This window comes from Pygoscelis adeliae, unplaced genomic scaffold (assembly GCF_000699105.1).
Source record: "Pygoscelis adeliae isolate BGI_AS28 unplaced genomic scaffold, ASM69910v1 Scaffold181, whole genome shotgun sequence".
Taxonomy (NCBI): Eukaryota; Metazoa; Chordata; class Aves; order Sphenisciformes; family Spheniscidae; genus Pygoscelis; species Pygoscelis adeliae.
The window spans coordinates 3,763,006-3,777,841 of record NW_008824360.1 but is presented as its reverse complement, the minus strand read 5'-3'; the positions used below and the strand labels follow the sequence as shown (position 1 = coordinate 3,777,841).

General features: G+C 36.8%; 1 protein-coding gene across 1 annotated transcript in view; it reads right to left on the bottom strand.

The window, feature by feature from the left end:
* The window catches only part of ALG6 (ALG6, alpha-1,3-glucosyltransferase), a 20,864-nt gene extending 7,035 nt beyond the window's left edge, over positions 1–13,829 (bottom strand). Inside the window, 9 exon segments of the mRNA XM_009319822.1 lie at positions 1–3; positions 6–111; positions 609–794; positions 3,100–3,164; positions 3,862–3,944; positions 6,221–6,309; positions 7,251–7,340; positions 10,012–10,096; positions 13,748–13,829. The exon segment at positions 1–3 is cut by the window's left edge and continues 54 nt beyond it. Coding sequence (XP_009318097.1) covers positions 1–3; positions 6–111; positions 609–794; positions 3,100–3,164; positions 3,862–3,944; positions 6,221–6,309; positions 7,251–7,340; positions 10,012–10,096; positions 13,748–13,829 — 789 coding nt within the window.
* Between the last annotated feature and the right edge of the window lie 1,007 nt (positions 13,830–14,836).

Genomic DNA, 14,836 nt, shown 5'->3' with positions numbered 1-14,836 from the left:
AAGAGTCTTCTGAGTACTTGCATGATTTGTTCCATGTCGGTACAGAACGGGAGCCAGCAGACAGCAAAGCAAACCACCACTGTCCCTGCTATTTTAGTTAACAATACTAATCTGCAATCAAGAGAAAAGCTTACATGAGAAAAGATAAAACCAGCTACTGGTAACAAAAGTCAGGTCTTAGTTTATAGCATAAACCTTTTTTTAAGGGAGATGCAGAGCTGAAGGTAACAAATCTAAACAAAAAGAGCTACCACTACCACAGAAAGTTCATCATCCCCAGATTACTGAGAACAACTCCGTGAGAACCACAGAGCTACTGCTGTCAATCTAATCTGGTTGCCCACTGCAGGCCATATTTAATTTAGCTTACAGAATGAAGAGTGCTAAGTAAGGATACCTTAACAGCTTTTGCTATTTGTTCATGCTTAATGTAGATCTCAAAAAGAATTGTTTATTTTGCATGAGGGGAATACATTACAACAAGGTAAGTACCTTCCACTAGAAATTAATTCAGAAATGACCACATGCAAATAAGACGACTCACATTCTCAATGACAGGCTGCCTGGGCGTACTCTTGAGAAAGATAAAATGGTCTAAAGTCACTTACCCCTTTCCTTTCAGTCCCTTCTTGAAGCACTTTCCAAGTAAATAGCAAAAAAAAGGCAGAGAATGGTAGAGTTCCATTTGCTTATAATTTAAGGCCAAGCAAAACGCCACTGACCCCAAAAGGTCCCAGTCATAAGACAAATAAAGTACACCCCACAAGGCAAAGCCAAGGCTCACTGAGTTGTATATGGTTTTTTATGTCAAGGACAAGATACACATCTTAGTACTGGAAGTCAGTAATGAATGCCCTGAGGGACAAGCGTAAAATAGCACGCAAAATAAGTTTTTCCAAGTTAGTTTTAAAAACACATTGTCAGTTGTGACTATGTTGTTCACGGAAAGAAATAATTTTTCTTCTATACAAAGTAATTTTTTTATTTCCAAGGCTTGATGCAAAGCTTGCACAGGCAAAAATGAGGACAAATAGAGTGTGTGTGTGTGTGTGTTAATTATACATGTAATGTATACTCAGTCAACCAAGCTTTTGGTGACAGTGACACTACTTGGTACGACGCATCAGGGTAAGTATTTGTTTTCTTGGTATTTACATGATTAAGGATAAAGCTTTCAAGAGTCTCTCCTCCCAGCTCCCAAAAGACGTGCAGAATATTCGAATACGTCAGTATTTAAATTATATATTATTTAGTTCAAGGACTCCTGAGGCTTTTGTGATTATATTATACTCGCAATGCACCCTCATCCATGACCAGTTCCCTTAGCTGCTAATACTGTACGAACAATGAATAAGTTACTAAAAGCAACGTTACTTCCTTATGACTTTGAGAACAGGTTCCCAAGCTCAGGAGAGTTTGAAGAGACTAAGCTATACCTACTATTAAATTGCAACAGAAGATTAGCTTTGTCTTTTACTGTTATTTTTACACAATGAGAGAAACCAAGTAAGAGATACTTGTATTGTCAGAAATTGCACAATATTCTGTTTTCTCTTTGTCAAGATAAATAGCTATAACACATTCAGATTGTCTACGTTGTTTTCAGCCCACTCAAATTTCCCCACTCAAAATCACCATGTATATTTGAAATCTCATCAACAAATTATTATACCAAAAGGCTATGATCTTGCAGAGATGTGCAGCAGCAGTTAAGGTTAAGTAAATCTATTGACTTCTCGGGAGCTGGTCACAGATAGTGAAGTTATTCACGGAAGAGTCACAGGGCTGGAAGAGACCACAGGAGACTATGCAGAACACGTCTGCTGCACCTGTGTCATTCCTGACATGAGGTTTGCTGAACCTTTTCTTAAAGATCTTGATGCTGCAGATTCCACAACATCCACAGACAGTCTATTCCAGCATTTCACTGTAACTATGGTTCAAAAGATTTTTCCATGTATTTTAAAAAACCCCGATATTCCCTGTGGTAACTTAGGGCCGTTACTTCTTGCCCTATCCAACATAAGACACACAGAAGAGATTACTGCTCTCCTCCTTGTACATCTTTTACATACTAGAAAATTGTAACCCTGTGCCGCCTTCTGACCACCAGCTTCTCTCACCTAAGATGAGCTGCACTCACTCCCATCCCCGTTCTTGTAAGTGATGCCTCCAGATGATTTACATCTTTAAAGAGTCAGGCCAAAAATAGAATTTCAGAATTCCTGAACCGTAACTCAAATATCCAACAGCATTATGAATTTTTTCCCTTCAAAATCTGCTTTCTAAGATATATCATCTTCCAAGTTCACCATGCACTCTCTTGGAAGAAAACCACAAATTGCTAAACTATTTGATTGTCACAACTTGATTTAGTAGTAGATGCTGAGATTCAATATCTCCTTGGAATATTTAAATATCTACATTTATTACAACTGCAGGATTGTGTCCCTCTGGCTCAACAGCACTAAGCAGCACAGCCTGGAGTAGTCAACTACCAGCATTGGCTTGTTGATGTGCAAAACAATTATAAAAACAGAAACCTTATTAAAAAAGACCCACCTGTGAAGGTGCCTGCCACCAATATTGACTAGTTAGCTCTGATGGCCTAACTCATTAGATGCTTAGCTTTTAAACGGTTAGGCGTTAAGTGAAGTGAATCCAGTCTCAAGTAATTGTAAAGGCAAGACAGAATGGCACATTTTATAGAACTGAACATTTTATACAACTACACTTGACACACTCCTCCGCCACCTCAAGAAGATCTAAGGTGATTCTCTTTCCAAACACAAATCACAGGAGCACAAGCCATCATTCTTTTCACTGTCATAGTACCATTGACTTTTTCTGCAATAAAGTGATTGACAGAAATACGAGCTTGAGGCATGGAAAGAATGCTATTCATGTTTGGATTGATTTGTCCCAACATCAACTATTTATCTCCAATATATTTCAGACTTACAGTTTTCTTTACCAAGGGGCAGAAGCCCCTCAGAAGACTTCATATACCAAGGCAACCCTCTTCCCAGCTAAAGACTAGTACTAAAGAACAGTGTTACTTTGTAAATGGAAATTCATTTCACGGCAGAACAAGGATACTGGAAGTGTCCATGGTCAATAAGAATGAGGCCTGGATAAAGCAGTATACAGAGAGCACTGGAAACCTAGAAAGAAGGATCAAAAAAGGAGAGGGGAAAATAATTAGTTCTAAGTTAGACATTAGACAGAGAAACTTAATACTACTTCTCCAGTACAAAAATTTGCCCCTCCATGGTGCATCCTATATGTAGGAATCTTCTGTACAAGTAATCTTCTGTCAGTAATATTTTGAGGAATAAAAAAGGATAAAGTTTTTCCATAAATAAGAAATATTGAATGGAGACCAGCCTGCCCTTTGCCAACCAGCTCAAAGATCACCCACACCCACCTTAAATGTTGGAACCACTCCAAAAATCAGAAGACTTATTATTCCAAAATGTATTGGTTCTACCACAAGGAATGCGCAAGATAAAGCAGTTCCTAGATTCCCCCATGTCACAGCACAAATCTTGGTTTTACTACCCAAGTAATAAATTCAGAAAGAAATATAATTCAGGAGTTCATGGCTACTAAACTTCAGAGCATCTTGTTATTGTTACTGAACGCACTAAAATAATTGCTGTAAGGTAAGTTAATGGCTTTTTTTTTTCTTTTTAACTGAAAAGCCTTCAAAACGAGATATACTGATTGTCATCAGTTTTACATCAATTGAAGCCATCGCTGTGTTCTATATTTTAATTAACTCTCATACTGTTACATTTCTACCCTGTTTTAACAGTACGTTTTCTTTGTTTTTAATTTACATACACACCAGATACTTGCCTTCTTTTTAGTAGATGTTTCTTTCAAGGAAAAACAATATAAAATAACTGCAGGAATATAAACCAGCAGATCAGCAACAAACACTGAAAAATAAAGATTAACTTTACATTAGAGTCCTCCCACATACCTCATCTTAATGCTATTCAAGTTGTGTATTTTCATCTGGATTGTGAATCTTTGACTCTGCTTCTTAATGGTCCACATCTTGGTTGTATTTGGTGTAAAAAAAACCTCGGATGATAATAACTACACAGTGGTGGAGTGAGACTAGTTGCCTACCTTTTGAATGCGGGGTTTGCATCTGTATCCTCACTGAAGAGTTCACTTTAGTCATTCAATTCAACTGAAGTTCAAAAGTCATGCGACTACAGTTTCAGCTGAATATGCTTTTCTGTTGTCTTACATTGCGTTACAGTATGTTTCACTGTTTTAAAGATAGCTCACGTTTGGCAGTTACACCAAAGCTGGTTTTTTTTCCAATTGTTTTGGGAAAGACAAGGAAAAGATACAGGCAAATAAACATTAAAATATTAGAAAGTTTTTCATTAGAATAAACTGGGTAGTTCCACTTCAAAGGACAAAAAAAAATAGGTCTACAGAATTTGATCTTGTTAATGTTTCTAACGCTATCATTTGTGATGTCCAAAAGCTGCTGCTTCCATGTGTTCAGCTGTTTTGGCTTCTGGCACAGCCTCAGTCAATAAGGGAGCACACTCTAGTTCCTCACATGCCGAAATGAGAGAAGGCATTCTTAATTCTCAAAAGAAATCAACTACGACTAGATCCAGTCAGGTTCTTTGGTGGAACAGACAGTCTGGAGACACAATTAAGAAGCTCTAGATTACAGCAATCTCCAACATATCTGTGTGAATTACTAGTGAGTTGGATAAATAGACTAAAACTAGTTATTTGGCTTTGATCATCTGCCTACAGCAAATATACGTAAGAGGGTCGACAAGAAAACAGAACCAACAGGTTCACCTGCCTAGAATTATGTCAACTCCTGCTTGTGCTTAAACCACCAGGTGAATTCTTCTTGAGTGTTGCCCTAAAAGCCTGAGAAAAATCTCAGATTATTTCTATAAACTGGTTTCAGAAAACGTGCAATTATTCCAAGAGGGAAAGTATACTTTGCCTCTTTTTAGTCACAGGCTTTGGAAGAAAATGTTTAAAGATATCAGTTATTCGGTGATTAATTGTCTTGCAGGCTTAAGCAACAATTAAACAAATATACCCAAGGTGTTAGCAAAACAAATATACTGACACTTAAAATAAAGGTGTAATACCAACAGCTGACATTGACCATTCTGAATTATTTCAATGCATTTTTCTAATGGCTATTGTTAAAAAGTGTTTATCAGTTCTAGATCCATCAGTGGTTTGTCAAGTGAGTTGATTTCAAAATTAATAAAACCCATTTCAAGGGTAATTAAGTTCTAGTGATTTTTTTTTTCCAATCAATTACTGAGAGGTTTGTGAAGTACAGAAAAGCTATTGATGAACAACAAATTCTGCTGTTGCAATCAGAAAGCATTTTGTGGAAGTCTAGTGTTAAGCAAAGCAAAAGACAGATTTAAAATGAAAGAAAACAGTAACAGGATGATATGGCATCTGCAGTTGCTCAGAGAACAAGAGCTCACTGGCTACATTGTTTGCTGTCCTACTGATACAGCTACTGAATTAAGTTATCTACAAATTTCTTTCTGCACTTGTTTTATCCTTTTCTTTGTAGAGGCAGTTCAAAATAATCAAATGGTCAGAAAAGTGACTGCAGAATATGAAATTTAGGATAGAAGTGGTAAAATACATTTTTACTTTTTTGTTAACAAGTTTATCTCTAACAAGTGGTGACCGTTTGAAAGGAAAGTGACATCTTTAAAAATATCAAGTATCTCTCCCTCTCACATAAAGTATACGGCTCATAATAAAGATCTCTGAGACGTCAGGAAGCTGTTAAGTCAGTGAATGCCAGTCTACATGCAAAATAATTTTAAAATAAAAACCGAGCTAAGCTGAAAATGAAAAGCCTATTTATCAGAATGGAAGGGAAAACAACAATACTATTTGCAAAATTAAAAAATGGGTCTATGCTACAAAAAATTAGCTTTGTTTTAGAGTTTTTACTGAATCAATTGGGTTGGAAACTTGTTTGTATATTTTATATTTATCAGCTTCACAAATGATGGCAGAAGAGAAAAGAACACAGGAGTCAGGTTCATAAGTGGACCTGCAAAGCCACCCAAGTCAAAGAACTGAGAATAAACTGGTGAAGACAGAGAAGCTGCATGATATTAAACATGCTAAATTAGTAAGCAAGACAAATCTGTATGATCATCCTAAGGAAATATAATTTTCCTACCTGTTGTACGCATAAATAACTTATGAGGCTGACTCTCATACCCCCGAGATGTGTGCAGAGCAATCCAATCAGGATTTATTAACTTTGCACTGTAAAACAAAGTACAGACACATCAAAATGCAGACAGCTCTCATTTCCCTTTACACTCCTTTCAGCAATAAAGATGACATGCACCGGAGCATATTCCAAGAATTAAGATGAATGAGAAGAAATATTTCAAAGAGCAATAGTGATCAATGAAGATTTTCCTAGTTTATACTATAGACTTCAGCTGCTATTTCACAATTAAAAAAAAAATCTTTGAAAACAGTGAAAATGGAATACACTATTTATTAGGACAAGATAACCACCTTCAGTCTAGTCCCACTGACTTTTAAAAAAACAATTGTAAATACCTTTCATACTTAAGTATTAAATATAAACCATTTACAGTTCACACAGATGCCCCACATAACTGTGCTTGTGCACTTTAACCTACATTCTTATTCCATAAGTCTCATTCCAGCAGCAGTAAAGCCCTTGTGGAAAAAGTATTCCAATAACAGAATTCTATTTACATGATATCCAGTCATCAAATGTCACTTGGGCTCTCAATACACGAGAGCTTTCCCATGCGATGCACCCAATTCCTACAGCACTTTTCTCTGTGCATCACTGATCCAACAGTGGCTTATATGGAAAGCTAAATACCTAAGTCACATCTAAATCTGCTAAAATTTACAGACCTGGCAAAAAGAACGTAACCCTTCAGTCCCCCTTGCAATAATTTTAAGACAGAAAAATAGCACTATTCTTTTTAAGCAACAGGGATACACATAAAATCTATTTCCCTAGCTTTAAAGGGGCAAACAACATTTTCCATTTCATCAGCTGCCCAGATTGGTAGTTTTTAGCTACTAGTTTCTCTCCTGAGAAGAAAAAAAAAAGGGGGGGGGGGGGGGGGGGAAAAAAAAAAAAGGAAAAAAAAGGAGAGGTGAATTTGATGTTTTGTATTGTCCACAGAAGTAAGTATTTAAAATAATGAACTTACATGTAAGCACAAACAAAACTGTGATAGGCAGTAAGAGGTGGATAATCAAGGCCCCAGTATAGTAGGTTGTTATCACTTGTATTGAAGTACCTAAAAAAAAAAATTTAAGAAGGATCTACATTTCCAGCTTTGTTTCAGCCCAAGGAAAAGGCTGAATAGTAAACCAAATATTTTTATCAACTTACTCAAAATCCAATATAGAAGTTAGCAACTGCTGTATCTGCTTTATTTTACTTCACACAAAAAATAATCTCAAGCAACAAAACAAAAGCAGAAGTGATTCACAGTACCCTCACTTGGGTTTGCAAAACAGATTAAAAAAAGCTGCTAAAGCTTACCTACCTGAAGAGGGAAAATCCTTGATGTGAACAGAGTTTGACAAAAATCCAGAGACTAAGACAAAGCCTGCACAAAAATAGCTGTACACCTCTACTCCAGCTCTAAATTTGTTTATGTGGTAGGCTTTGCAGGTCTTCACCTCCATCTACAAACCAAACCTACATTTTTCATGCATGCCAATTACTCCAGAAGACAGCAGTCAATTTGCCAAAAAGGAAATAAAACCAATGCAGTTAAAAGGAAATTTCAAAAGAAATGGAATTCACTAGTGATTTTTCTTTATATTAATCCTAGATTCCTTTTTTTTCTGGACAGCACGTTTAGTATGTGACAATGACTTCTGAATAGTCAAACTTTATCTGCTACTCTTTTAGACTGTAACGTAGCAAAGTTGTGAACTGCTTCTACTCAACAGATGAAAATTCTGAAAAAACATCAGTTGAAGTTATACTGCTGGAAAGCAACCGAACAGCAGTGGAAAAGGGTGTCATAAAGACATTACACAGACAAACAAAAAGCAGCATAGGTCTGGAAAAAAAACTGTGCCACAGCAGGTGCACCTAGGCAATTCTGTCAGCACGAATGTAGGAGTCAGGGGGCTAACAAGTTCTTTAGAAGGCAACACCAAGGTATCGGAGTAACACCTCCTGCATAACCAACACAAGGTCATGAACCTCAATCAGATATGTCAGCCACAACCACTTTACCTAGTTCTACCTCAAAAAACAGGCAGACCATGTGAGAGAAAGAAAAAGGATTTTCCCATTTGTAATTACGTTGTGTTGGTATTTCTATGGAAGGCTGGCAGCAGTTAAAATTAAATCACCTCTTCCAAATGAGAAACAGAAGGTTTTATCCAAGGAAAACATAAGTTACAAAAATAAGGCATCAGACCCTTTATATCTTACAGTGAAACAAACTGACTAGTCTAACTGCCAAGGGGCAAGCTCTTGGCTTTTCCAGTTTCTCTCTTCAAATGCAGCAAATTTTTGACATCATAGTAAATGATATTTCTTGAATTCCTTATGAGCTGCCTGAAGTATCTTATGAACTGATGATAAATCATATTTCTGAGTTGCATCTCTGCTTCCTATCCTATGATTCAAGACTGCTCATGCCAAGGCAGTTCAGATTCTTCATGCAGATTGCAATAGTCTGCAACTTCGTAGTAAACTTTCCAGTTTTGTTTTTTTTTTAATTTTACCTTCCATAAACTCATCGTTTCTACAGAAAAAACAATCCCTATACCCAGTAATATTTAGCAACAAAGCCTTCACAGTTTTAATTAGCAGTATATAATAAGAAAGGATGTTCTTAAAGTAGCCTTTAATAAATAATGTCAAGGCTCTAAAGAATAATAGAAAAAAAGAAACATTTAAATTCTGGCCTCTGGCTCAGAGAAATCTCACACAAGGAAACTAAGTACAAACCACACTGTTGTTTACTGCAGCATATTTTTTTTTTTAAATAACTCTTTGCTTTGGATCAAAGAAAATAAGCATGGAACATGCAGCTGCATTACCTATACATGCCTGTTTAACAGTAAACATGACAAGTCTGTGAAAAGATTGTCCTGGTTTCGGCTGGGATACAGTTAATTTTCTTCCTAGTAGCTGGTACAGTGCTGTGTTTTAGATTTAGTATGAGAATAATGTCGATAACACACCGATGTTTTAGTTGTTGTTAAGTAGTGCTTACACTAGTCAAGGACTTTTCAGCTTCTCATGCCCTGCCAGCAAGAAGCTGGGAGGGGGCACAGCCAGGACAGCTGACCCAAACTGCCAAAGGAATATTCCATACCCGTCCATGACGTCATGCTCAGTACATAAACTGGGGGAAAGCTGGCCGGGGAGGGGCCGCTGCTCAGGGACTGGCTGGGCATCGGTCGGCAAAAACAACCAGTGCTTGCAGCACAAGAATTCAAGTCTCTGCATTTACTGGCATGCCCCTGACTTTTAGCTTAGGGGAGATGAGCAGAGTTTGGTTTGGTTTGTCAGTGTCATGAAAGTTTTTGTGCATTAGAGAACTGGAACTCAGGAAGCTGAACTGATTTTTTTTTTTCTAAACCAGGTAGAACAAGGTTCTCTATGATCTCTTATATAAACCTTCTAAAAAATTGCTTCTTGATCTTTCCAGTCAATTCAGAACAAAGCTGGAGCTTCACAGAGAGACCTACCAGTCAGAATAGTTTGTTATACAAGCTCACAGCTGGCAAGTCAAAGTTCCAAACTTGAGCTTTTTTTCTTTTTTGCAAAGAAAACGGTACCTCAGTCTAAGAACAGGGTGATATTATATTACTACAAAAGGTTTTTTAGAATAGGTCAGAGAACAGTAGATGTTGCAGAGATCTTAAACTTAAAGGTATATTAAAATTTCATTACATTTACCCCTTTGTAACCTGAACTACAATAGCACTACGTACCACTGCCTGATGGGTAAATTGTAAGTAACTTCTTGCCAGTGTCTCTGAGCTTCATAGTCTCCATACATAGGTGGTTTTCCTGCACCTAAGAAGAGATGACAGAATATTTAGGAATTTATTTGGTTTATGCAGATTGCTTTTCCTCCACATATGTATTTGCATATTAATATATTATTAATTTTATTCTCCATTCCTCTATGATACTTGAGAACAAAATAGAGACCTCATCTGCTATGCAGTCTAACAAGGAGGAGGAAAAAAAAATTATGCATTCTTTTGGCTTTCTGGATATTTCTGCAATAAGCATTTATCAAGATATTCCACTGTGAAAAACTGCTTTCTCATCTGACAAAAAAAAAATCATTTCCAAGTGAATATGAAAAATGTGGCATTTTCTCAGAAATAAGAAAAAGTACATAATGGACATCTTATACTGATTTTGTGTGAACTACTATGCTTCCTTAGTATATAATGATTGACAATGTTCTCACTTGTGTTTCAGCCGTGGTGTGGTACCTTGCTATTAAAAGTAACAACCAGCCTTCTTTTTAAATTTACTTAGAACTAGGACCTGCTGCAAGTCCCCCAGTTCCTCTCCCTTTCCTCTGTTGCCTGCTTTGCAACACTAGCAAGAATACTGCATCTGTCCCTTTCCCCATGATTCTTAACAAAGAGTTAAGATGAACCATTTACTAAATCAGGCCATTCACTACACAGAATGGGTTTAGAAGAATTTTTTCTTACAATCTACAAAGCTTTCTAAATAATAACGGCTCCATTTTGGTATACCGGAATTCTCTCACACACATTTTTCAACTGAGTGATTGTTATGTAGCAGTTCTGCAAAGTGAATTACGTTAAAGGACACTTTTCACACATGCATACATAAGTCTCTCGGGAAACGAAGATTTTTTTTTTTTTTCCATGGAAAAAAGCTTTATCAATGCAAATATTTCAGATGTCTACTCATAAACAATTGCCTCAACGTAAGCCTAAGTCTGATAATGGTAGTATGTTAAGCATCTTTATCACAGAGTTTATTTACTTCTATTAACCTGTGCTTATTGAGAACAGAAACTGGACCAATAGTACTTCCAGTAAAATATTGACACTAGCCAGACAGAGATTTAAGAGTTTCTTTAAGATATAGGAAAGCCATCTATATTTTTTTCACATGATCTATGTTTGTGGGAGTCACACAAGCTCAGATATGTACTATTTATTCCTGGGTAGTGGAAAGAACAGATTATCTCTGCTAATTTATTCCTGGGTAGTAGAGAGAGTAGATTATCTCCGCTATATGACACATTCAACTAAAAGTTTCCCAAATAAGTGAGGTCACTGGAGAAGGGGAGTTTTATCAGTGTCTATTCTGTAGCTATAAATCTAGTGGAACAAAGAACCTGTCATAGGATTACTGAAATACAAAAATAGGTGTTATCCAAATTTTAGAGCGTGTGTACATATATGTGTTTGGTGTGTGTTTGTGTGTATATACACACATATATAAACACACACATATTTTATTTCAGCTTCTCCTCCTGTCAAAAAAAAAGGAGGAAAAGAAATGAATTGGCTTCAGAATGATCAAAAACGACCTTAATCCAAAGATTCGATTACTAAAAGCCAAATACGGAGACTAATCGCACATCAGTTAGAGAATGCATATTTAGCTTCCATCTACAGCAAGCATCAAGTATACAGCCAAACAGAATTCAGAATTAATAAAAATGAGGTATTTTATTTTAAAAGGGTCACAAATACTTTAAATTTAGAGTGGTCTTATTCAGTTTTATTGTTACCTGGAAACAGACATTTTTAAGGGTCTGAAGCTGCCTTTCAACACAGGTATTTGGCTTCCACTCATTTAGCAGGAGTTTGGCAGTGCATTAAAAAAAAAAACACGCATTAATCTATGAAGCCAAATTTTTCCTCAATAATTCTCCGAGACCAACTAATCTAAGGTCATTGTAAATGGCAACCTTTCAAAACTAGGTATTAGTTACCTGCTTTCTCATCGTCGTGACCCTAATTCCAGAGGCAGATCCAAAAGCATGCTAGATGGCAAGCAATGGAATGGAAATGATACGGCAATCCAAGACTATGCAGCAAATGAGGGCAGAATTAACCTCCTCGCTTCTGGCCATCCATGCCACACGTGTGGTTTCAGAGTATGCTGAACCAGCATTTCTACCAGAGTCTGCTTCAGAGAACGATGACTACTTCTAATCCTTTGCTCAATTTTATCGCATTGAGCAGCAGTGAAAACAAAGCAACAGGACCACATCAGTTTAAACATTACCCTGCCCAATTTTTTTTTCCTTGCCCCTGTCATTGAAGGTTTGTTACATCTGAAGGAAATCAAAAAGAAAAAAATTCTGGTGTACTTATACATTTGACAGCTCTTTCTAACATCCAGGTTTGTCTTTTTTTTTTTTCAGCCAGCCAGTGCTCAAAGTTAAGCACACGCTTTAATTATTTGCTGGATTGGATCAGACTCAGCTTTTCCTATTCCAAAATAAGTTATATGATCATTCTGTATGAAGCATGATTAAAAAATTGTTATTTTAGTTCAGGCATTATTTTAAGACTCTCTTTCAGAATCTTGATTGGTTTGAAATTAAATCGACTTAAAAAAATCTAGTTAGCAATGTAATTGTAAATACTTGCAGCGCAACAGAAATTTAGTATTGTGTGGCAAAGACAGGGTGTTTGTTTTTCTGCATATCGATGGGTAGAAGAGAGCCTCAGTTACCTACAGAACAGACCTCTCATAATGGCATTTTCAGAAAGCAAACTCAAAGTAAAACAACTGTGCAAGAAGGTATGCATGCATCTTATCTTCAAGCAAATTCCTTCAAGTAAATGAAACCCAGGAATTACCAGTTTAAAATCACTAGAATACTACTGAGCAGCTCCAACTACTTGGGGGATGAGGCTCCCAATTGCCTTAACAGAAAACCAGAGTTGAATTTGACTGAGCTTGTGATTCTTTTAGCTGATGGGGACTGAAAGTAATGGGTTTTGGTTTTTTTTTTAATTCCAGATAGCAAGCTTTGTGCAAGCTTATGCTAAGTGTAGGAATGGCATTGAGAGGTTTGGAAAAAAACTTGCTAGTTCTTTGCAAGCATTATGAGATGGGGAGGAGAAAAACTCATCTGTTAAAAGAATATAGCTCTAGTTCATGCTGTAAACTATCTTAAGTATAGCTACAAGGCAGTGTAATCACTCACTCCACGTCACCTTTACACCGTCTTCATTATCACCAGTACAGTTTTACCTAAATATAGATTAAGGCTATATCTGTTACAGAAATTAAAGGACAAGATTAAACAAATGTACAATTGGACTGCAATTATATTCTGCAGCTACTGAAACAACAAAGGCATAGGGGTGAACGGCCAGCTGTTCTTTGGCTCCTCCTAAAACATTACTGACCGTTTTGTCCCGTCCCAGGCCCCCCCCCCCCCCCCCCCCCAAAAAAAAAAAAGTTGTGGGGGTTTTTTTCAGCATTTTGTTCCAAGCGGCTGTGATGTTAATCATTGCACACTTCAAAAAAATAAGAACAAGGTATTATACGAACCTTAAGGAAATAGAGAGGCACTAAAATACGACAATACTTGAAATAACACATTGCTTCCTATTTATGTTTTTACATGCAAGTTTATTTTCATTTATCACAAGCTCCATAATTCACCTTCACGTGGTTGTTTTAAAGATCATGAACATGTATTACCTGAATAAGAACCAAGCGATACAGTCCAGCGTACAGTAAGTGCTAGTAAAACAGTAATTGTCATTAAGCTCCACTTCTCCATAGCTGGTCTTTGTAACAAGCCAAAAGGTACCTGAAAAAACACCATAAATATTGCTACAATACCGTCCATGGTTTTGTTCCTTAGGCATTTAATGGCACTACTGATAGTCCTGGTTTTCTCCCCATCCAGAAGCATTCTGTTACTATCTTGCGTCTGGAAGCACCCTGCAATCAGGAGGGGTTTTCAGTACTGGAGAATTTCTAACCGTGAAGCCAAATGCTGCCCAGAAACAATTTCTCCCACTTCTGAGCTAGAAGCTGAAAAGGCATCTGACAAAATGCATAAAAACAGCAGCAAGAAGAAGGGTAAAAGATTTCAAACCACTTAAGAGAATTCAGATACCAGATCAACACTACACTGCACATACACACTTAAGTATCACCTTAATAAGCTCCACACAATTTGTTACACAAACACGTAGCATGTTTTACCTGTAAATGACAAGAGAAGATTCTACAAGAGACCAGCAGAAAAGATTGTAGTGGCAGTCAAAATACTCATGCCAGCCACGTATGTTAAGTAGCTCACAAACTAATATTTGCCACTGAACAAGAAAAACCTCTTCAGAGAAGTCTATAAAGATTCCTAGATTAATAAGTCACTAGGAAAAAAAAAATTATTGTTAACAAGCATACGGTTTTAAGAAGTGAGTAGATGTCCCAGTATTAAGTTAATGCCACTGATTTTCTCGATTAAGAATACCCCAGCCAAATTATGCAAAATGCAGACCTAGTATAGGCTTCTCTGTTGGTTTAAACACATTTTAAAATAATTTAAAAGTTAACCGTGTACTGGCAGGTCTTATGCTGGACCAGGTATTGTCTGTTCTCCTGCAGCCATTATAAAAGCACAGAGCCCATCATAAACTCTGTATCATGTGTTCTAACTAATTCCACAGGAATACAGTCATGAGCCACTACATAATCAAAAAGTTAAATGCATACTGCCAACCTAGGAATGCAAACATCTGGAATTAACGATGAAAAATCCTTGATCTGAATCTTACT